This window comes from Schistocerca piceifrons, chromosome 7 (assembly GCF_021461385.2).
Source record: "Schistocerca piceifrons isolate TAMUIC-IGC-003096 chromosome 7, iqSchPice1.1, whole genome shotgun sequence".
Taxonomy (NCBI): domain Eukaryota; kingdom Metazoa; phylum Arthropoda; class Insecta; order Orthoptera; family Acrididae; genus Schistocerca; species Schistocerca piceifrons.
The window spans coordinates 105,876,773-105,901,624 of NC_060144.1; the positions used below are offsets into that span (position 1 = coordinate 105,876,773).

Sequence of the window (24,852 nt, forward strand, 5' to 3'; positions counted from 1 at the left end):
ATAATATGACTTACTCCAGCTTAAAATATTTAATCCATTGTTGAACAATGTGATTCAGTGTGTAGGCAAGCACTATATTATTATACATTCAAACTTTGTTTATGTAGCTTTAATAGTGGATGAGATACCGGTAACTATATCTCTGTATGCAAACACGTTGATTGCAGAAAATTGAAACTAACGATTTGTATGTCATTTTCTTCTCAATGACGACATTTCAAACCATTCCTGCTAAATAATCTTGTTGATTCCTTTCGTGTGCTTTTCCTTTTCTTTAGTTTTACTTCTTTCCTCTGTTATTCTGGTCTCCTTTACCCTTTTTCATGCTTTCAGAAGCTTTTTCAATTTCTGTGACATGTTAACTGTCCGCTCATAGCAGCACAATTTTCATGTTGTTCCTAATATTGATGCCTGGTCTGTCATTGTTTTTAATCTGCTTTTTACTCCATCATTAAAGCATACTATGTCATCCATTCCACCAATTTGAAAAGGTGAAGTGCCAGCAAAAACAGATTTCGGCAAGTGTGCCCAAATGCAACTGTTGAAACGCATTCTAATTTTGTTTCATGCCATGTAAACATTTTTCCTGCACATACGACAGTCGACAGGTTTGTCAAAGATATTACATAAACGAGTTTCTACGGAAACCAGCAGAATTTTGGTGTGTAAAATTAATTTTTTGTGCTCTCATGACATCCAGGACCCACTAACAGCTAAAAATATGTCCACGACCCTCATGGATGAAAGTTAGGTGGAAACATCACCAGACTGTAGGATACAAAAAGACCTGTGCTGTGTGCAACGAGTAAATTTGAAATCTCTACCGTTAATATTGTTGCAAACATTTGTTCTAGTCAGAAAGGAAGTGTGGAAGTTTTATGAGTTACACTACAGCGAGAGTCAAAAGTCTTTACAATGTATAGAAATATAAGTGTATTTAAATGAATATATTGCACAAACGAACTAAGTAGTATGTTAAAATCCTAATTCAGTACATGACATAGAGGTGTTATTATGTTGAGTGGACACAGTATTAACGTTAATAACGAGTTCGAAATTTGTAAACAAGAATCCCCTTTATTTGGCCCTCACTAATCCGGATTTCCGGTTTATCCGTATTCATATTTTGTGTTCTTTGGTCTTTCTCTCTTTTTTTCTTATAACACGAAGATATGTAGTCGTTGGAGTAGATAGGCTCCTTATCACTAGGCCGGAAATTTAGTTTAGTACGGAGTGATTAAGGAACTCAGACGGTGTGAATGACACTGTTTCTCCAGTAATGTACATTAATATAACGGTGCACTGGGGCCCATCAAGTAAGCTGCATAGTAACCACGCCAACAGCTCTCCCACCACAGCTCAGTGTACCTCTGGTGCACTTCTCGGCAGATGTGACACCATCTGGTTAGTGGCGCGTGCGAATGTATCCGCTCTCTCAGCCATCTGTTTTGCACTGACGAGCCTTCTCTCTTTGAATCATCTAAGAGTGCACATACCACGCTTCCTCCTACAGTTACTACAGTCAGTGTTAAGAAGCTTTACCAGCATTTGTACTTTGCTGAACATTTAGACTTTTTGTATTTAGTAGAATATTTCCAGATTATCTGGATTTTCGGTAATCACAGTTGTACTTCCAGCAGTACCTCATCGCCTGCGTTCCAAACTCCACAGAAGTTGTCCAACGAAAACTGCAGAAGTAGCACTCCTGGAAGAAAGGATATTGTGAAGCAAAATTGTTAAGGTTTCCGTGGCCACTTGTTGATAAACTGCCTATTGGCTTCTGTCTCGGGTTCTTTGGCCAACGTTCATCTAATGATTTTACTGACGTTTCGCCAGCACGGCTGGCTGGCATTGTCAGAGCTTCACCCTCTATTGCCGGTGGTGAACTGGAGCCGAGCTCGCGGACGCAGACTATGTGCACCTGGCGCGCCAACTTCCGAGGGCTTCTCCTCGGTCATATCCGGTAGGGTTCTCCTCTTGCTACCTGCGACGGTCGTTAGCTGCAGTACGGGAAGCCAGGATCCGTTTACCTCTTTCTTACTGAAACTGTTAGCGTGTTTTTGTATTTCTACAGCTTCTCTGAACAAGCGCGTGTGATAGTGCTTCTCTACAGCCAGAACTTCCGTGTCGGCGAATTTTATTACGTGGTCGATCTCATTCAGTGCGTGCTCTGCCACGGCCGATTTCTCCACCTGCCCCAACCTGCAATGTCGCTTATGTTCTTTGATCCTGGTGCTGATTGATCGTTCAGTCATTCCGACATAAACTTTTCCGCATGCGCATGCTATACGGTATATTCCCGACATTGCAAGTGGGTCCCTTTCCTCCTTTGCCGATCTAAGACACTCTTTGATCTTCCTTGTCAGTTTGATAAGATATTGAAGATTTTGCTTTGTCACAGCCTGGCGTTAGAGACCCAGTCCGGTACACAGTTTGTATCTGCCAGCAACTTTCACATCAGCGCACACCCACTGCAGAGTGAACACACAATCTATTTCATAAACTATTGACACCATAAAAATGTTATGAGGGTTTTTAAAAGAACACTTTCGGTGATATCCAGAACTGTCAACAAAAACCGTTGTGCCAAATAATTATAACGTAGACCAAGTGGGTCTCTCGTAAATGATATTATCTCATTAACTGTTATCCCCACAAAAAAAAGTTATTACAGTTTTCGGTAGAACTCTTGGGGTCCTATTAAGAAATGCCATCAGAGCTTTTGTACGAATTTATTACTTTTACATAACAAAAGTGAGTCCCACATTAAAGTAATTATCTCATATAATGTTATCGTCACAAAAATGTTAGTTTTCGGTAGAACTCTGTGGGTGCTGTTCAGAACTGTCATCAGAAATGTTCTACGAATTTTGTTTTCGTAGAGAAAGTGAGTATCAGATTAAAACAATTATCGCATAAACTGTTATCGTCACAAAAATGTTTTTAACATTTTCAATACAACTCTTCGGGTGTTATCCAGAACTACCAACAGAACTGTTATACAAATTTATTGTTTTCCAAACTGACAAATATTTTTTTTACCATACCAAAATTTTGACGAGTTATTGTTTTCTTCCAGAAATTCTGCAGAACTATTCGTGTTTTGAGTAGGGAACTCTAGAACTACTGCATTCATATCAAGAACTATGGAAAACATGTACACTCCTGGAAATGGAAAAAAGAACACATTGACACCGGTGTGTCAGACCCACCATACTTACTCCGGACACTGCGAGAGGGCTGTACAAGCAATGATCACACGCACGGCACAGCGGACACACCAGGAACCGCGGTGTTGGCCGTCGAATGGCGCTAGCTGCGCAGCATTTGTGCACCGCCGCCGTCAGTGTCAGCCAGTTTGCCGTGGCATACGGAGCTCCATCGCAGTCTTTAACACTGGTAGCATGCCGCGACAGCGTGGACGTGAACCGTATGTGCAGCTGACGGACTTTGAGCGAGGGCGTATAGTGGGCATGCGGGAGGCCGGGTGGACGTACCGCCGAATTGCTCAACACGTGGGGCATGAGGTATCCACAGTACATCGATGTTGTCGCCAGTGGTCGGCGGAAGGTGCACGTGCCCGTCGACCTGGGACCGGACCGCAGCGACGCACGGATGCACGCCAAGACCGTAAGATCCTACGCAGTGCCGTAGGGGACCGCACCGCCACTTCCCAGCAAATTAGGGACACTGTTGCTCCTGGGGTATCGGCGAGGACCATTCGCAACCGTCTCCATGAAGCTGGGCTACGGTCCCGCACACCGTTAGGCCGTCTTCCGCTCACGCCCCAACATCGTGCAGCCCGCCTCCAGTGGTGTCGCGACAGGCGTGAATGGAGGGACGAATGGAGACGTGTCGTCTTCAGCGATGAGAGTCGCTTCTGCCTTGGTGCCAATGATGGTCGTATGCGTGTTTGGCGCCGTGCAGGTGAGCGCCACAATCAGGACTGCATACGACCGAGGCACACAGGGCCAACACCCGGCATCATGGTGTGGGGAGCGATCTCCTACACTGGCCGCACACCACTGGTGATCGTCGAGGGGACACTGAATAGTGCACGGTACATCCAAACCGTCATCGGGCCCATCGCTCTACCATTCCTAGACCGGCAAGGGAACTTGCTGTTCCAACAGGACAATGCACGTCCGCATGTATGCCGTGCCACCCAACGTGCTCTAGAAGAAGTCAACTACCCTGGCCAGCAAGATCTCCGGATCTGTCCCTCATTGAGCATGTTTGGGACTGGATGAAGCGTCGTCTCACGCGGTCTGCACGTCCAGCACGAACGTTGGTCCAACTGAGGCGCCAGGTGGAAATAGCATGGCAAGCCGTTCCACAGGACTACATCCAGCATCTCTACGATCGTCTCCATGGGAGAATAGCAGCCTGCATTGCTGCGAAAGGTGGATATACACTGTACTAGTGCCGATATTGTGCATGCTCTGTTGCCTGTGTCTATGTGCCTGTGGTTCTGTCAGTGTGATCATGTGATGCATCTGACCCCAGGAATGTGTCAATAAAGTTTCCCCTTCCTGGGACAATGAATTCACGGTGTTCTTATTTCAATTTCCAGGAGTGTATATTTCTTGTAAAAGGTGTGCAAACTTCACGGGAAATGATCATAAGCATTCCTTGTTAAATGCAGTTACTTTGTAAAAAATTACATACACAAAACATGTTACTAGCATTTTTGACAGAACTCTTACAATGCTATCCAGAGCTGTCATCAAAACTGTTGTACGAATAGATACATTATTTTCTTGTAGAGTAAGTGAGCCTCACAATTAATCAATTATCTTAAAATTATTATTAGCAAAAAATATGTTATGATTATCGATAGAAGTCTTGGGGTGTTATCCAGAACTGTTCATCAAAACTGTTTTACGAATTTATTTTTTTCTGTGGAGAAAGTGGATCTAACATTCAAGCAATTATCGTATAAACTATCATCGCCACAAAGTCCCATAAATAAAAGTCAAGAGGGTTGAGGTCAGGAGAACGTGGAGGTCATGGAATTGGTCCGCCTCTACCAATCCATCGGTCACCGAATCTGTTGTTGAGAAGCGTACGAACACTTCGACTGAAATGTGCAGGAGCTCCATCGTGCATGAACCACATGTTGTGTCGTACTTGTAAAGGCACATGTTCTAGCAGCACAGGTAGAGTCTCCCGTATGAAATCATGATAACGTGCTCCATTGAGCGTAGGTGGAAGAACATGGGGCCCAATCAAGACATCACCAACAATGCCTGCCCAAACGTTCACAGAAAATCTGTGTTGATGGCGTGATTGCACATTTGCGTGCGGATTCTCGTCAGCCCACACATGTTGATTGTGAAAATTTATAATTTGATGACGTTGGAATGAAGCCTCATCCGTAAAGAGAACATTTGCACTGAAATGAGGATTGACACATTGTTGGATGAACCATTTGCAGAAGTGTACCCGTGGAGGCCAATCAGCTGCTGATAGTGCCTGCACACGCTGTACATGGTACGGAAACAACTGGTTCTCCCGTAGCACTTTCCATACAGTGACGTGGTCAACGTTACCTTGTACAGCAACAACTTCTCTGACGCAGACATTAGGGTTATCGTCAACTGCACGAAGAATTGCCTCATCCATTGCAGGTGTCCTCGTCGTTCTAGGTCTTCCCCAGTCGCGAGTCATAGGCTGGAATGTTCCGTGCTCCCTAAGATGCCGATCAATTGCCTCGAACGTCTTCCTGTCGGGACACCTTCGTTCAAGAAATCTGTCTCGATACAAACGTACCGCGCCACGGCTATTGCCCCGTGCTAATCCATACATCAAATGGGCATTTGCCGACTCCGCATTAGTAAGCATTGCACTGACTGCAACACCACGTTCGTGATGAACACTAACCTGTTGATGCTACGTACTGATGTGCTTGATGCTAGTACTGTAGAGCAATGAGTCGCATGTCAACACAAGCACCGAAGTCAACATTACCTTCCTTCAATTGGGCCAACGTGCTCCATTGAGCGTAGGTGGACGAAACTAAAATGAGCTCTAACATGGAAATTAAGCGTTTCTGGACACATGTCCAAATAACATATTTTCTTTATTAGTGTGTGAGGAATGTTTCCTGAAAGTTTGGCCATACCTTTTTGTAACACCCTGTATGAACGTTGTAAAATGGTTATCTTCAAGATATGGAGATATATTCATATCACAAAAATAATGATCAATTTTATGATCCACAACGACAAAAGAAAGGTCATAAAGTGGATATGTTGAATAACTAGAAATATACATGCATCACAAAGAATATAAGACGAGATTATATGAAATAAAAAATTTGAAGTGAATGAAATTTTTCAGATGCCTCAATAAGTATCCCTAAATAGCCAAATAAAATAGTGATACATTGAAACACGTGCCTTTGTATATCAAATGTAAGAGAGTAATGATAAATGTTATATATGAGTAACATCCTGTCGATGAATATTATATCACACTCTATGAGTGATCTACAGTGTTATAACTACTGACTAAAAGCTAAATTTTCTTTGTAACTGTTTGTTACTGTAGAGCACTGTCCACAGTAAATTTATGAGTGATGTGTAATACGTGTGAGTTTCGGCGTAAGAGGATAACATGAAAATCTTAAATAAAAGTTCCTTTTTTTTCAAATTCGCCATACATTAATACTGATCATTTATTACAAAATTCCGCATATTTATATTTCACAGTAATAACAACAGAATAGTGCTACTATCACGCCTTGAGAAAATCATGCACAAATGGCATAGTATGCAAAAATGCAGTTTGGCCTAGATTGGAATGATTTCCAAAATACGCCCTGTAAAGACAAATAAAAAGAAGATTATGACTGGTTGCAAAGATAGTTATAAACGCACTTGTTGTTTTTATAGTCTCAGGCTTTCCTCAACCATTTGTTATGGATAAAGTAAACTTACAGACATTTCTACATTTGAAGAGAAAAGTTGCCAAAGATCTCTTTCAGTCACATCATTTTCCATGGATATTATTTTATTTTCAGTGCATTTTAGCTACAACAAAGGAGCTAAGATGAATGGAGATTCGTGAGAGTCAAGATAAAGATTATGTTTTCGTAATTGGGCTTTATTAAGAGGATATATATCAAGAGGATTATTGTTTTAGGTTCTTCATTTTCCTTCTGTGTTTAGTATTCAAGAGGATTTAAGTTTTCACTGTTACCTAGCAAATCAGAGTACTTTATGTACCATGTAAGTAGGCTGTTTAGGTTTTTATATTGGTAACGCCACATAGCGCTCTGTATGAAAATCACTGGCTGTGCTGTGTGCAGTCTGTGGCTGGTTTGCATTGTTGTTGGCCATTGTAGTGTTGGGCAGTTGGCTGTTAACATCGCGTAGCGTTGTGCAGTTGAAGGTGAGCCGCCAGCAGTGGCGGATGTGGGGAGAGAAATGGCGGAGTTTTGAAATTTGTAGGACTGGATGTCATGAACTGCTATACATATTATGACTTTTGAACACTATTAAGGTAAATACACTGTTTGTTCTCTATCAAAATCTTTCATTTGCTAACTAGGCCTATCAGTAGTTAGTGCCTTCCGTAGTTTGAATCTTTTATTTAGCTGGCAGTAGTGGCGCTCGCTGTATTGCAGTAGTTCGAGTAACGAAGATTTTTGGTGAGATAAGTGATTTGTGAAAGGTATAGGTTAATGTTAGTCAGGGCCATTCTTTTGTAGGGATTTTTGAAAGTCAGATTGCGTTGCACTAAAAATACTGTGTGTCAGCACAGCCATGTATAATTTTTCTAACGGGACGTTTCAACCAAGAGGATCTATTATCAGTAAAAAGGTTCCTTTCGTTCTTAATTACTTTTTTAAAAATTATTTGAATTCAGTTTCATATTCAAATAGTTTTATCAAGCAAGTCATCATGAACTGTTAACTTATTTCATCTGTGTATAGATAATCGCCAACTTCATTCTGAGGGAGCACTTCCCACCATTTAGAAACCCTTATCATTATAAAACCAAAGATGTCTCATACTTAACCAAAGAAACAGTCTTGTGGAGGTTGTAATTCCAAATCAAAGAAACCAGCCCGAAGAATGGTTGTTCACAATTGCAAGGGCGGAGTAAGAAGAGGATGGAGGTACGTCAAAAAAAAAAAAAAAAAAATTGTACTGTACTATTGTAGACGGTTCTTTACCTACTATTTCGATATAGCGCACTATTCCGATACGTCGTGTGATGCCAGTGCATTGTGAACCGGCCATGTGTAACTACCAGTTCCTTTCATTTGTTGTTCCCTAGAATTTATCTGTTACGAGAGAGCGGCTTTCGGTGATCTTCGACTCAATTCGTAACCAGTCGTACAACTGATAATGTTATCTAAGGCGGAACGACCAGAGAAGCAGTTAGTGCAGCTCTGTCGACTCCTCTAAAGGGTGCTGCTGCTAATTATCAGCAATGTTCATAGTAAGTACTTTTTTGACCTTCATCAGTAACACATTTTGTTGATCCTTCAGATCCACGTCAGTTTAAGACTTATTAAGTTTGTCAGAAACAAGTTGCCTAATAGGTTATTCGCAGGCAGCTTCATATGATCAAATAGTCGTTAGTTTTCACATTTCTCTTTCATTGTTTAACGCATAACTGAGAAAAATGAACCTCTGTCTGTTAACTGCCACAACGTCCTTCCGAATGCAGAATATTTGAACCAGCCTTCGGAGACTTCCTCTTGAAAAAATATCGAATCACCTTAGTTCGATGCATTGGATAAGCTGACAGTATAGAATGTCTTAGACACAAATCGTTATCAAATAATAAAAATTCTGCCTTTTCACCTTGTTTTGGCAACTGAACTGCTACTGTCGGCCGAAGCCTTCAAAGCTGTTGTTGTTCTGAGTCAGCCATCCCGTGAGTGAAATAACATCTTTTCAGGTCTGTAATCTCGTTGCTGACTGTTAAGTATTACCTGCGAGCTGTGGCACACTGTGTTACACGTGAAAGGCTAAGGTCTTTTGCAAAGTCTGGATGAGCTCATATAGAACTTGAGCTTTATTACTTGCTGCTGTTTCACCGCTGTCAGTTCTCTTATGATAAATCGATTTTTGTTTTAGTTTACAGCATACTTCAGCTTACTTTAAGGGCCGATAATGTCGCTATGAACAAGATGTTATGTTTCAGAATTGTTCGCAATTCACTTAACTGATAAGGGTCAAACAAAGGCCTCATTGTGGTACAAGTTGAGTTTATGCTTCAAATTAAAGCCAGTTTCCAAATTTCCCTTGATTTCCTTTACTGCTTGCTCAAAGTACAGTATGAGAAACATTGGAATAGTCTCCCATCATCCCTTACTCTCTTCTCAATCACTGATTCCCATCCATATCCTTCTACTCTTATAACGACCGTCTGGTTACTGTACAAGCTGTAAATAGCCTATTTCTCTATGTATTTTACGTCCACTACCTTCAGAATTACAAAATGGTATTCCAGTCAACACTCTCCAAACTTTTCTCTAATTCTACAAATGCTCTAAATATAAACTTAAGCTATCTCCTAAGATAAGTTGTAGGGTTGAGTACTGCATGTTCCTCCTTTTCCTACAAAATTATAAATAATCTTCCCAAGGTCAGTCTCTTCTAGTTTTTCTATCCTTCTACAAATAATTCGTGTTAGTATTTTCCAATAATTACTTGTTAAATTCATGGCAATATTCACACCTTTCATCAAGTGAGTGCACTGGATTTGGAATTATTACGTCTTGCATGAAATCTGAGGGTATATTGTCTCTCTCATATATGTTATCCCCTGGTGGAACAGTTACTTCATCGCTGGTTCTTACAAGGACGTCAGTAATTATGAGGGTATGTCGTCTTCTGCAGGGCCTTGCTTCAAATTAGATGTTTCAGTTGCCTGTCAAATGCTTCTCGTAGTATCACAGCTCCTAACATCTTCATCTACTACCTTTTACTTATCAGCAATGATGCCTTCAAATTCATTTTTCTCGTACATAGCTTTGATACATTCCTTCCATCTTTCACTTCACTATTCTTTGCTCAGGAGTAGTTTGTCATTTCAGCTTTTCATTTGCAAACAGATGCTTCTCTTTTCTCCAAAAGTCCCTTATACAGACTGTTTCTGTCTTTTATCTTAGGTGTCTATGCTTCTAAATCCTTGCATTTCTCGTTTATTCGTCTCTGATTTTCATTATGCACTTCCCGTGAATTTGATTTTTCAGACTTCTTCATTCACTTTTCCGTGCTTCAGGTGCTGCTTTCATATATTTTATGTTTTCGTCAATTAATCTTAATGTCTCGTGCGTTATCTAGAGATTTCCATAAGGCTTTGTGTTTTTATCTATTTGATCTGTTATTGCTTTCACATTTCATTCCTCAAGGGTATCCATTCTGCTATGTTCCTCACTCCCTGGTTCTTTCAACTTAACCAGGTCTCATCATCTTAATTTCCTAAAGCGCAATTTCTTCAGTTTTAACTGGCAGTTTATCCTAAAAAATAACCAGGTCCCATCATCTTAATTTCCTAGCTTGTGCGCAATTTCTTCAGTTTTAACCTGCGGCTTATCCAAAAATATTGTTTAGAACCTATAGATACACATGCGATTTCTTACATATGTAATATTTTAGACCACAACACGGATACAAAATTAGAAATTTTTATGAGTGTTTAATCATTTAGTGTATATTCCACTATTGTTGACGAATTTATAGATCCTGCAGCACACCAGAATCAAACTATTTCTCTAACGAGCACAATCGTTCACAGGACAATGGGAAATTGACCCTACTGCTGGTCTTAGTGTTACTGAGTGCTTCGGGCTGCACAACAACGAATTCGTTGTGCGAGCCGTATCCTTCACTGGAATTTAAGGATGAGGGAATGCAGTGCTCTGGTATGAGGGTGACGCAGGTGCCGAGGTTGCTGAAGAACAGCCTGCAGATGTTGCTCCTGACGGGTACAGCCATCTCGTCTCTGGACAACTCCACCTTCCGTGGCCTTGAGTTTCCGCAGCTGACGACGCTGTATGTAGCTCAGGGTAATCTATCCAGCGTCGCAGCCCACGCCTTCTGCACCCTGCCGGTGCTGACAAAGCTCTACTTGTCCAGCAACCGGTGAGTATTACCATCTGCAAACACTTTCTTTAATGTGACATTTGAATGATCATTATGGATCCACACAAAATATTCTTTCAGTGTGGCCATACCACTGACTCTCAGACGGTATTTTTTATGTAAATACTATAAGTTTTTATCTACGATAAATAATGTGCCCAAATGCAAGTAGGACTCATGCACCGAGGGTTCCATATATATATATTTCACATATTTTGATACTCGAAAATGCTCTAATCCAAATCTATAGGTCACCTCCCGTTGATGTAGAAACATGAAATTTGGCAAGAAGCAAGGTTTCACAGTACAAGCAAAGTAGAAAAATCTGGAGACTGTTAAAATGTAATTATGTTGCTTCACAGCAAACATAAACATAGCTAAAGCCTTGCAGACAAACAAAATTACGCGAAGCGAAATGTAGTGTGAGGAGGGCTATGCGAGAGGCGTTCAATGAACTCGAAAAAAAAGTTCTATGTACTGACTTGTCAGAAAATCCTAAGCAATTTTGGTCTTATGTCAATGCGGTAGGTGGATCAAAACAAAATGTCCAGACACTTTGTGACCGAAATGGTACTGAAACAGAGGATGACAGACTAAAGGCCGAAATATTAAATGTCTTTTTCCAAAGCTGTTTCACAGAGGAAGACTGCACTGTAGTTCCTTCTCTAGATTGTCGCACAGATGACAAATGGCAGATATCGAAATAGATGAGAGAGGGATAGAAAAACAATTAAAATCGCTCAAAAGAGGAAAGGCCGCTGGACCTGATGGGATACCAGTCCGATTTTACACAGAGTACGCGAAGGAACTTGCCCCCCTTCTTGCAGCGGTGTACCGTAGGTCTCTAGAAGAGCGTAGCGTTCCAAAAGATTGGAAAAGGGCATAGGTAAACCCCGTTTTCAAGATGGGACGTCGATCAGTTGTAGAATTTTGGAACACGTATTAAGTTCGAGTATAATGATTTTTCTAGAGACTAGAAATCTACTCTGTAGGAATCAGCATGTGTTTCGAAAAAGATGATAGTGTGAAACCCAGCTTGCGCTAATCGTCCACGAGACTCAGAGGGCCACAGACACGGGTTACCAGGTAGATGCCGTGTTTCTTGACTTCCGCAAGGCGTTTGATACAGTTCCCCACATGGACTATCAGACCAATTGTGTGATTGGATTGAAGAGTTCCTAGATAACAGAACGCAGCATGTCATTCTCAGCGCAGAGAAGTCTCCCGATGTAAGAGTGATTTCAGGTGTGCCGCAAGGGAGTGTCATAGGACCGTTGCTCTTACCAATATATATAAATGACCTTGTGGATGACATCGGAAGTTCACTGAGGCTTTTTGCGGATGATGCTGTAGTATATCGAGAGGTTGTAACAATGGCAAATTGTACTGAAATGCAGGAGGATCTGCAACGAATTGACGCATTGTGCAGGGAATGGCAATTGAATCTCAATGTAGACAAGTGTATTGTGCTGCGAATACAAAGAAAGAAATATCCTTTATCATTTAGCTATAATATAGCAGGTCAGCAACTGGAAGCAGTTAATTCCATAAATTATCTGGGAGTAGGCATTAGGAGTGATCTAAAATACACTATTGGCCTTTAAAATTGCTACACCAAGAAGAAATGGAGATGATAAACTTGTATTCATTGGACAAATATATTATAATAGAACTGACATGTGATTACATTTTCACGCAGTTTGGCAGCATAGATTCTGAGAGATCAGTACCCAGAACAACTACCTCTGGCCGTAATAACGGCCTTGATGGGCCTGGACATTGAGTCAAATAGAGCTTGGATGGCGTGAACAGGTACAGCTGCCCATGCAGCTTCAACACAATACCACAGTTCATCAAGAGTAGTGACTGCGTATTGTGACGAGCCAGTTGCTCGGCCACCATTGACCAGACGTTTTCAGTTGGTGAGAGATCTGGAGAATGTGCTGGCCAGGGCACCAATCGAACATTTTCTGCTTCCAGAAACGCCCGTACAGGACCTGCAACATGTGGTCGTGCATTATCCTGCTGAAATGAAGGGTTTCGCAGGGATCGAATGAAGGGTAGAGCCACGGGTCGAAACTCATCTGAAATGTAACGTTCACTGTTCCAAGTGCCGTCAATGCGAACAATAGGTGACCGAGACGTGTAACCAATGGCACCCCATACCATCACGCCGGGTGATACGCCAGTATAGCGATGACGAATGTGCGTTCACCGCGATGTCGCCAAACACGGACGCAACCATCATGATGCTGTAAACAGAACCTGGATTCACCCGAAAAATGACGTTTTGCCATTCGTGCACCCAGGTTCGTCGTCGAGTACACCATCGCAGGCGCTCCTGTCTGTGATGCAGCGTCAAGGGTAACTGCAGCCATGGTCTCCGAACTAATAGTCCATGCTGCTGCAAACGTCGTCGAACTATTCGTGCAGATGGTTGTTGTCTTGCAAACGTACCCATCTGTTGACACATGGATCGAGACGTGGCTGCACGATCCGTTACAGCCATGCGGATAATCTGCCTGTCATCTCGACTGCTAGTGGTACGAGGCCGTTGGGATCCAGCACGGCGTTCCGTATTACCCTCCTGAACCCACCCATTCCATATTCTGCTAACAGTCATTGGATCTCGACCTACGCGAGCAGCAATGTCGCGATATGATAAAGGGCAATCGCGATAGACTACAATCCGACCTTTATCGAAGTCGGAAACGTGATGGTACACATTTCTTCTCCTTACACGAGGCATCACAACAACGTTTCACTAGGCAACGTCTGTAAAATGCTGTTTGTGTATGAGAAATCGGTTGGAAACTTCCTCATGTCAGCACGTTCTAGGTGTCACCACCGGCGCCAACCTTGGGTGAATGCTCTGAAAAGCTAATCATTTGTATATCACAGCATCTTCTTCCTGTCGGTTAAATTTCGCGTCTGTAGCACGTCATCTTCGTGGTGTAGCAATTTTAGTGGCCAGTAGTGTAGAATGACCATATAAAATTAGTCGTCGGCAAGGCAGATGCCAGACTGAGATTCGTTGGAAGAATCCTAAGAAAATGCATTCCGAAGAAGAAGGAAGTAGGTTACAGTATACTTGTTCGCCCACTGCTTGAATACTGCTCACCGGTGTGGGATCTGTACCAGATAGGGTTGATGGAAGAGATAGAGAAGATCCAACGGAGAGCAGCGCTCTTCGTTACGAGATCATTTAGTAATCGCGAAAGCGTTACGGAGATGATAGATAGACGCCAGTGGAAGAGTCTGAAAGAGAGACGCTCAGACGGGATTTTATTGAAGTTTCGAAAACATACCTTCACCGAGGAGTCAAGCAGTATATTGCTCCCTCCTACGTATATCTCGTGAAGAGGCCATGAGGATAAAATCAGAGAGATTAGAGCCCACACAGAGGCATACCGACAATCTTTCTTTCCACGAACAGTACGAGACTGGAATAGAAGGGAAAACCGATAGAGGTACTCGAGGTACCCTCCGCCACTCACCGTCAGACGGCTTGCGGAATATAGATATAGATGTATATCTAGATTGGAAAATACATTGCATTCATCATCCGTCAGAAGCATAACAAACGAACATGTTATGTTTGCAAGCAATTATGTTCGTCTGTTATGCTTCCGACGAATGATGAATGCAATGTATGTTCCAATGCCGAAAAGATATTTTTTATTTGATACAATTATATTTGAATGATCTCCAGATTTTTGTACTTTGCTTGTACTGCCAAACCTTGCTTCTTACCAAATTTCATGTTTCTACATCAACGGGAGATGATAACCTGGAGGTTTTGATTAGTGAGTCTGTGTGTAGCAAGATTTGTCACATAAACGGCCAAATCTTTTGATTGCATTGACTTAGAAGCTTAAACATTTTTACACAGCCAAGTGACTGTGCACCTTAGTAAATGACATTCATTTGTATTTGCCAATCCTGCTTGTCGACGAGAAAAAGCGGTCTTAACAAACGGACATACAAACAGATATACAGCCAGAAGTGACAAAAAAATATTTCTTCGTATTATATAACTACATATCAACAATTTCCCGATTCTTCCTTTACCTGTACTGTGAAACCTTGCTTGCTGGTAAGATTCATGTTTATAGGTCAACGAGAAATACCCTATGTTTCGATATGTGGGTTTGTGAGTTTCAAAATTGTGATATAAATGGCCGAATCTTTTGATTAAATTGACTTGGGAGCTTAAATATTTTATACCGCCAAGGGATCGTAGACTTTAGTATGTGACACAAATTTGAACGTGATACGCCCATCTGTTCCAGGAAAGAGTGATCTTAACAGACGCACAGACAAACTTATAGATAAAAATTATGAAAGAAATATTCTTTTCATGTGATATAATTACAGATTAATAATTTTTGGAGTTTTTTTCCTTTACGTGTAGTGAGAAATTGTGTGTCTTGGCAAAATGCATGATTCCCTATGTCAATGTGAAGTACCCTACAGATTTTGATGAGTGAGTTTTCTAGTATCGATGTATGTGACACAAATGCACGAATCATTTTACTGAATTGCCTTAGAAACTTAAATATCGTACACCGCCTAGGGACAATAATCGTATTATATGACATAAATTTGAACATGATTCGCCAAACTGCTTGCAGACAAAGGGGTCCTAACAGATGGACAGACAAACAAGCAGACTGATGAAAAAAGGCAAAATAATATTTTTTCTTGCTCCATAAATGCAGGTGAACGATTTTCGAATTTTTTCCTTTACTTATACTGTGAAGTCTTGCTTATTCTTAAATTTCACGATACTAGGCCAACGGGAAGTATCCTAGAGGTTTTGATGGGAATCAGAATATGTGACCTTAGGACTTTAGGACCTAGAAGCTTATATTTCTTGCACCGCCAAGGCCCTATAGATCTTAGTATGTGACACAAATTTCACCTTGATATATCTAGCTGTTCCTTAAAAAAAGAGTCTTAGCAGACGTACGAAAAGGAAGAGAGGCAGATAAAAAAGGGCAAAACAATGTTTCATGAGATGTAAATGTATAGTTTTCGAATTTTTTCTTTGGATATACTGTGAATTTCATGATCTAGATCAATGAAAAATACCCTATGGGTTTTGATGAATGTCAAAATGACGTCTGTGAGATAAATTTCTACTTGATACGTTTACACGTTCCTGAGAAAAAGGGGATATTAAAAGTCGGACGGATAGACAGACAACAAAGGAATCCTATAAAAATTTTACTTTTAGCTGTTGAACCCCGAATCTTACAAAGCACGAAGTTTAAGTACCACATTTTTGTTCACAAGATATACATTTCGAAACCTGTTTTTTTTAATCAAACCTCAAAAAGCACAACGTTAAAGTACTGAAACTTTTCTTCAATTAGTAAATGTAATGAAATTGAGGCTAGAGAGTGAGGCGAGAAAGTAAACTTGCTGCACCATCTAAATACTATACATTATGTGTTACAAATAATAACACACATTAACACTGTAATACAAGTAATAGGATTTTACAATTTCTAGTTCTGCAATATTTGTTTCATAGGCTTCTAGCTAAAAGAACCAATATCTCCAAAATTATTTGTAATACGTGAATGCACTTAGAATCTTGTAAAGTTACAGCTGATTTAGAAACGAAGAAACTAATTCATTCACATCATTTCGACCATTGCTGAGTTGAAGTAGAAATCTTCTGAAAACTCTACTGATATTGTTTTTAGGCTACCTCTTCTAAGCTCTCTGTAGTTAGTGAGTTGTTCACAATTCTATACTCTCCTCTATCACTTTACTGATAATTTATTAGAAAAAAGTGGTTGCACCGAAAAAGACTTTGAACAGTTGTTATAAAAAGTTTATTGCTTTGAAAAATAGTTTTTAGAGGATAATACTTCACAATTTAAGTCATATTATTGTTTTGTTTAAAATGAGATCAACATCTCTGCACACTCCAGTCAGCCCTCCTCAGTATGTTACTCATTGATGAGAGGTAATATCTACAAATTTATCTGTCTACCTGTACAGGATGACTGCCCCTATATATGGGTTTTATCCATCGCACATCACCTTCCAAAACAAAGCACAAATTTTCATATTCTCTAACTCACTACACACAAACCCTTGGTCCTACAGAAATAAAATGAATGAGAACTTTTTGTAATAAATTTAGTGTAGTTAAATTTGGTAGACGAATAGATTTTTTGCTAGAGGTCATAGTTTTCTAATTAGTCAAGAAAAATTTACAAGAGAGTCCTTCAAATGCGTTTTTCTTGAATAACTCGAAAACCGTGGCGTCCAGAGGAGACATATCCCAGTACAAAATTTAACTACATTAAATCTCCTTCAAAACCGTCATCTTCTTTTCTTTCTGTAGAAATAATTGTTTACACAGTGCCCAGCAATTCCGTAGCTTTCATGCATCACATGAGACATGTACGAGGGTGGTTCTTTATACAGAGACCTGACTCTCTATCTTCTCCATTGAGAGTTTGTGTTCTGCGTCTAAAAGATCAAGAAGTCGACAGTACATTCATACTAGCCACCTCTTCTTTAAGATGATGAGCAAAGTGCAGATTGGGAGGCAAAGGGCGAATTTAGTGTTAAAGTGCCAAGAGTGGAATGAGGTCAATGAAAGATGTCGTGAAGAAAGGCGGAGAGTTGTGTATGATATTTTCTAAGACGTGTGATAATTTTATTAAATATCGAAAGGGACAGTGAAATCGACAAACGGCAGGAAGGGGTACAAGCGCAGCAAGTTATACTGTCTAAAATACACTCAGTGTAACACATACTCAGAGAACAGGAAGAGATGAGTTCAGAACTAATACACAAAGCGCTGTTGATCCACTACCTGCATCTCCCATTTGAATCAGTTTAGTTAATCTTCAGCAGCTACATTGGTATTCAGTATTGAACTATACCGGCATTGTTTTACTCGAATATCCGGTGATTTGATAAGCAGCACCGCAGCGGTCAACTAAATTTTCGCACATTTCTTGTTTCAGGTTGGATAAGCTAGACGACTTGAGTTTCACCTGTAACAAATTTTTAAAAACCGTAAACTTGGAGGATAACCCCAGCCTCCGTCACCTGCCACGACTGGTCAGCTCTTCCGTGGAACGTCTGTACCTGGACAACTGCAACCTTGCCACCATGGACATTACTACCGTGGAGGGGATGACAGCCCTGAAGGTTCTCTCTCTGGCGGGTAATCGAGATCTCCACTGCCAGTCCATAAAGACGCAGTTCAAGCAGGCTCGGCCAGAACTGCTGGTCATCTGCGAATATTCTGCTGGAGATCTCCCTTCTTCCACATTACCTGGTGAAGAGGAATGGACTTCCGAAAAACCTTGCACTGAGTCATATATACCAGCAATAGCGTCTACTGACCCTCACATTGTAGTTACTGTAATTTTTACAACTTTTATTATAGTTAGTGTAATTATTAGAGTCGTAATTATTATTAAAATTTTTATGAGTAATCGTAATAATCATATAAATCAAAATACAAATAACCATAAATTATCATTAAAAATAAATATTTAATACGTATTATAAATTATTATTAATAGTTATTATAATAAGTATTTTAATTCGTTACAGTAGTTTAAGGTGCCGCGAAATTATAGCTTTAAAATTTGAAATTATTACCATTGAAAGAATTTCAGTTGTGCATAGTGTGTACATACTTCATTCTAAACTCACCATCCTGTAATCATTATCAACAGCTACTAAAAGCTAAAGAATGGAAATCTTGCCAAAAAATATTATCGTTTGTCACCATTTTTTACAGCTGTCAATAAATTCACCGGTGCAAGCAATTTTTGACAGGAACGCAATTCGTAATATTGGTTAGCCCTGTCGAACTGTGACCAACAGAGAAACTTTTTGATATGTATCAGCACTGAAAACGGCAACATACGGCAATTTTTCCATCACAGAATATAAAATAGGTAAATGATTATCGGCAGTTTCCTTTCCATTACCGCTATGAAGTTGTTGCAATAGAAAATCGTTGTCCCGCTGCGACTGTAAACTGCTGTCAGAAACCGGTATTTTTAAATAAATATTAATTTCTGACAACAGTTTAAAGCTGAGTGGAATCACAGTTCTTAAATTTAACCAGCCAGGGAAGAGGCCAGTCTCATGCCCAACGTAAGGTAGGAGTGAATAGTGGTCAATTAGTAATAGTCGAATTTATATTGTACTGTATGGTTGTGAGTGGCAGAATTTAATCGGTTCTAGGTAAGTTTTCCGAAGAAAGTTCATTCACTCGTTTCACTCGTTCGTTAACTTTCTTAGGAAAACTTACCCAGAACCAACCAAGTTCTTCTAATCTTCCAAATTGTTTCACCTATAGCTCACCTTTTTTACGATAAAAACTTGACTTTTTTCTGAAAAAGCAAAAGTAAGCAAAAAGCTTAATATATTCTGAAAAATGTGAAAATAAGGATATCCTCTAGGACTTATTTATCTAAAATTCTCCTCTTTATTTCTTGTTTAACAGCCATGAGATTTTTATGAACTCTCAATTGTTCATATTTATTGAGGTAAGACCTGGTCACAATTTCACGTTAAATATAAACATTTAGCATTAAACGTAATCAACCAGAAGATGTTGGTTCTTACTTGGGACAGTACAAAATTTCTAATTCTGGTCGAAGACTACTAGATGAAATATGAACGAATCCTTCTTTCTTTGAGATTATTGCTTTCTTCATTTCAATAAATTTGTTTTTATTGGAACCTTTAATAATATATATAAATGACTTGCCATTATGTTCACTCAGTAACCATACATATATAAACTTATTTTTATCTTTATCATATAACCGTAAATTGTATAAACTCCATTGTGGGAAAATGTATCCATTGTTGTTTAAAATAATTTTTTATTTGTTCTTCGCTTTCTATCATTTTTTGTTCCTTCTGCAGAATATTCTTGTGTTCTCCCTTTAAAGACTATATATCACCCAAATATTCCAGTTTTCTTTCTTGTGTGCTTACGTTTTCTCATTCTTGTTCTCGTTTCCTAGTAGAATCTAAATATATCATATTAGTTTTTTTTTAATTTCTTTAATTGTATATGGATAAAGTTTGCTGTGGACATTCATTCTTCTTCTACACACAAATGGGATAATATTATTTGTTTTTATTAATGCAAATTATTCGATATTTATTTCTTTGGATATTGCCGAATATGAGCTATTAGATTTAGAGCAATATCTATCTCCAGATTTTATAAAGCATGTTCCTTTCACAGAAATTACATTCTCTGTCTCTTCGAAAATTTCTATACAGTTAATGGCAAAAATCACATAAAATGAATTTAATCAATTTTTCTCTTTCTTCTTTATTACCTTTTCCCATTTTTAATTGTATTGATGTCAATTTTTTCGCATTTTTGCTACTGCAACAGACATATTGCAGTAGACAACAAGTATTTGGTAACGAATGTGTTAATTTTTACCATATTTTGGACAATGAAACAGAATAAAAAGGACCATTCTCAAAATATTTGCTGTTATTTGCTATTAATTCTAAACAGCCAGTTAACGGATCGAATTCTTGTTCTTTTTGGGGAATCTGGGTTAATATAATTGTAAATTCTTCCTTCCTGTCTTGTAATTCTATTTTCTTTAGCTAATTTAGAAGCATATGTTTTCTTTAATCTACTGACGACAATTTAAAAATCTATGATGTGATTGCCTAGATGTTTCTTAGCTCCTGGACGTCCGCTGTTCATGGTCTAGTGGCTTGCGTTGCTACCTCTGGATCACCAGGTCCCAGGTTACATTCCTGTCTGGGTTGGGGATTTTCTCTGCCTGGGGGCAGGGTGTTTGTGTTGTCCTCATCATACCATCATCATTCGTGAAAGTGACTCGATTGGACTGTGCACAGATGGGGAATTTGCAAGGGCGCTGATAACCATACAGTTGAGTTGCCCACAAATCAAACATCATCATAACTGCTGGACTTGTTAACTACCAGATGAATTTGTTTCAGATTTTCACTCTGTAGTTTCGATTTACCCATGTTAAGCAGTCTTTTCCTACAGAATTATTGTTGTTATTTTACATGAATATGAAAATGAAAATTACTTGTTTAATTTTTGCAGATTTTTGTTAAAAATTAGAGCAAAATCTTGTGTTACGTCTAAATGTAATTAAAACAGTGTTCTTTATGAAGTTCTTTTAATACTGCAACATTCTTGGCATCTGATAATTCTTTCTTGTAAGGAATAATAGCTGGGTTAATATATTTATTTCTTATAATATCCATATCTACATTAATAACTTGTTTAGCCTCTTTAGATGTTTTTATATTCGAATCTCAGACAAGAGGTAACTTAGCTTTAACAGCATGTCTAACACAACAAAATTTAGAAAGTGCTCCTGTCAAGAAAGTGTTAAATGATCTGCATACCTCTCTCTTAACTAAAAATTTTTTTCACCTACATCTTTCGGACAGTGTATTAAAGCTGTAATTTTAGCTATCATAAAATTATCTCAGAATGATTATTTAACTGGTAAAAATTCTATTTTTTCCTGTTTTGTATAATCAATATCCTCAGTGTTTGTAATAAGATTATTATTATTATTTATGTCATCTGTAAGTAACCATAAGCCAAGTCTCTCGCTAGTTGGTTTTGTTTTATTTCCCAGAAGCTCTTTTATCAAATATTTTTATTTGTAGCACACATTTTATTTTATGCATCCACTTATAGCGCTAAAAGACATTTGAATTGTGTAAAAGCAACTACAATTAGAGATTCAAAATTATTATTAAAAAATACAAAATTAAATTTTTTTCAAATAGTAGCTGAAACTGCGTTAGCTGAAAGTGAAGTAGAGTATTATTTTACCTGTTTGGTTTACTTGTCTTAGTTTTTATTCTTAGACTTTTCTTCTTCTAGTTTTCCAATACATTGTTCTTTTCCTTCGATTGTTAATTTAATTTCAAATTCGATTGGAAGTTGTTCATTTTTTTGTTCTTTTTCTTCTGTAGCCATTTGCTATTTATATTCAGTGTGTTTCCTTACTGAAGTCAAAACTTCATCACAAGCCCAATCTTGAAATTTTTCAGCTTGCTTCATTTTTGATTTCATAATTAGAGATTAGAGACCTGGTTCGTTAATAAATGCAGTATGTAGTTGCATGTTTGAAATGTGTAACAGATGGTTACGTCTCATCCCATCAAATAAAATACAATAATGTTAAGGAAAATAATTTCTTTACATCCAAAATAAACTGATGAAAATGACTTAATTTGAATCAACTCCGTCTCTTGAATACCAACTATGTATACAAACTGACGACCTGTTTTCCCTGTCAAACTTTACATGAGTATGTCGACTGAAGGACTGTGCCATAAATCTGACGGAGTTGTAAGTGCGTCATAAATGTGGATAGAGTTAGCCATTTGACAATACGTTTTCTATCCTCGCCTGTGCACTCAATAACGACCGGGGAAAAATGAAGCACTTCAGTTAACCCTGAAGCTAATCTTCGTCCTGAGCCGTGTGCACAGGATCAGAGGCCGGAAACTCTAAACGAGTGGAAGCTGTTTGATGGGGAACGTTTTGCACTTGGTGACAAAAATGTAAATTAATACGTCAAATAGCTCTTTCATGTAACTAGCTACCATGGCGCTCGACGTACGCACTTACTTCTCGATAGTGAATTTGAAATTATTTTAGCAGCCAGATATTTGCGATTAATTAGTAATTGAGATTTTCAATATTTTCATTCGCCTTATTTCTTTAAAGTCGAATTTTTTTCCTTATATTCACTGTTTTCAGAAAATATTAAGTTAATTTTCTTTCATTCGCTAGATAAAAGGTGAGTAAGAGGCGAAAAACAAGGAAGAGTAAGTTTTCCTAAGAAAGTGAGCGAACGAATGAAACGACTTAGTGAGTTTTATTGTGAAAACTGAGCCAGAAACAGTTAAATTCTTCTATTGTTGTGAACTACAATTCTATATTTATAGCTATCATTTAGCAGGCACATAAGGCTACGTAATCTCGTATTTTCTGGACAGCAGTTAATTTATGGGTAACAAGAGTAAATCAGTCGAAGTATGTACGAACTTTCAGAGACTACTGAACATTTTACTGAACATCTGACTAGCCAACAGACACCTTGCAAAACGCCCTTCACTCCTTCGCTACAAACAGACAGAAGGGATACATATCCCTGCTAAAAGTACAATGTCAGTATAGAAATGGATATTAGCTATCATGATCTCATTATAGAACTATGATTAAGATAGTTAATAAGTCAGTCAAGGAGGCCTGAAGAGTGTTTATGCTAGAGAGAGCTGATAAGCAATTATGAATATCACACTTTAGACAGTGAATTGACATCACTTAGTTCCAGTGAGATGGATGTAGAGGAATTACGGGCAAATTTTAAGCAGATTTTAAATCGTGGTCCGGATAGTTATGTGCCTAGTAAGTGGATAAAGGATGGAAGAAACCAGTCATGGTTTATTAAGGAAATCCGGTGGATGGAGAGGAAGCAGAGGCTGTTACACTCTCGGTTCAACAGGAAACGCATAAATGACGACAAGCGAAGATTCGTGCGTCTATGAAAATATGTGTGCGCGAAGCATACAACAACTACTAACGTCACAGATTTGCAAAAGGTCTGGCAGAGAATCCGAGAAAATTCTGGTAGTACGCAAATTCACTAAAAGGATTTAAGGCTTCCTTTCAGTCCCTTGTTGACCCGTCTGGTTTGGCAGTTGACAATAGCAAAACAAAAGCTGAAGTTTTAAATGTCACGTTGACGAAATTGCAGAATCGTACAAACTTACCGTCTTTTGACTATAGGACAGACTCCCGCATGGACCACGTAGTAATAAGCACACTTGACGTAGAGAAACAACTGAAAGATTTGAAAGCAAATAAATCACCAGGTACGCATGGAACTCCAGTTCGATTTTACAAAGAGTACTCTATAGTCTACGGCATTGGCCCCTTACATACAGTGTTTAGCATTTATCGTGAATCTCGCTCCCAGTGGAAAAAGACTAGAAAAAGGCGCAGGTGAATCCAGTATATAAGAAAAGTAAAAGAACCGATCCGCAAAATACAGACCAATATCCCTAACTTCAATTTGCTGCACAATACTTGAACACATTCTTAGTTCGAATGTAATAAACTTTCTTGAGACTGAGAAGCTTATGTGCACGAAACAGCGTTGTTTTAAAAAGCATCGCTTGCGCGAAATTCCGCTTGCCCTTTTCTAACAAACTATGGATGAAGGACAAAAGGTAGATTCCATATATCCGTATTTCCGGAAAGCATTTGACGCGGTGACCCATTGCAGGCTGTTAACGAAGGTACGATCATATGGAATACGTTCGCAGATATGTGAATGGCTCGAAGACTTCCTTTATAATAGAAACCGATGTGTTTTCCTCGACGGCGAGTGTTCATCAGAAACAAGGGTAGTGTTGTAGGACCACAGTTGTTCTCTACGTATGTAAATGACTTGGCTGACTGGATTCGCAGTAATCTGTGGTTATTTGCTGACGATGCCGTGGTATAGGTGAGGTGTCGAAGTTGAGTGACTGTAGGAAGATACAAGACGACTTAGACAAAATTTCCAGTTCGTGTGAGGAATGGCAGCTAGCCACAGATGTGTAAAAATGTAAGTTAATGCGGAAGAGCAGGAAGATCAAACATGTAATGTTGGGACACGGCATTACTAGTGTCCGGCTTGACACGGCCAAGTCGTTTAAATACGTG

General features: G+C 39.2%; 1 protein-coding gene across 1 annotated transcript in view; it reads left to right on the forward strand.

Moving 5' to 3' along the window:
* The window catches only part of LOC124805485 (toll-like receptor 3), a 216,510-nt gene that overhangs the window by 66,715 nt on the left and 124,943 nt on the right, over positions 1 to 24,852 (forward strand). Inside the window, exons 3-4 of the mRNA XM_047266048.1 lie at positions 10,762 to 11,108; positions 18,104 to 18,506. Coding sequence (XP_047122004.1) covers positions 10,762 to 11,108; positions 18,104 to 18,506 — 750 coding nt within the window. The remainder of the gene's footprint in view (positions 1 to 10,761; positions 11,109 to 18,103; positions 18,507 to 24,852) is intronic.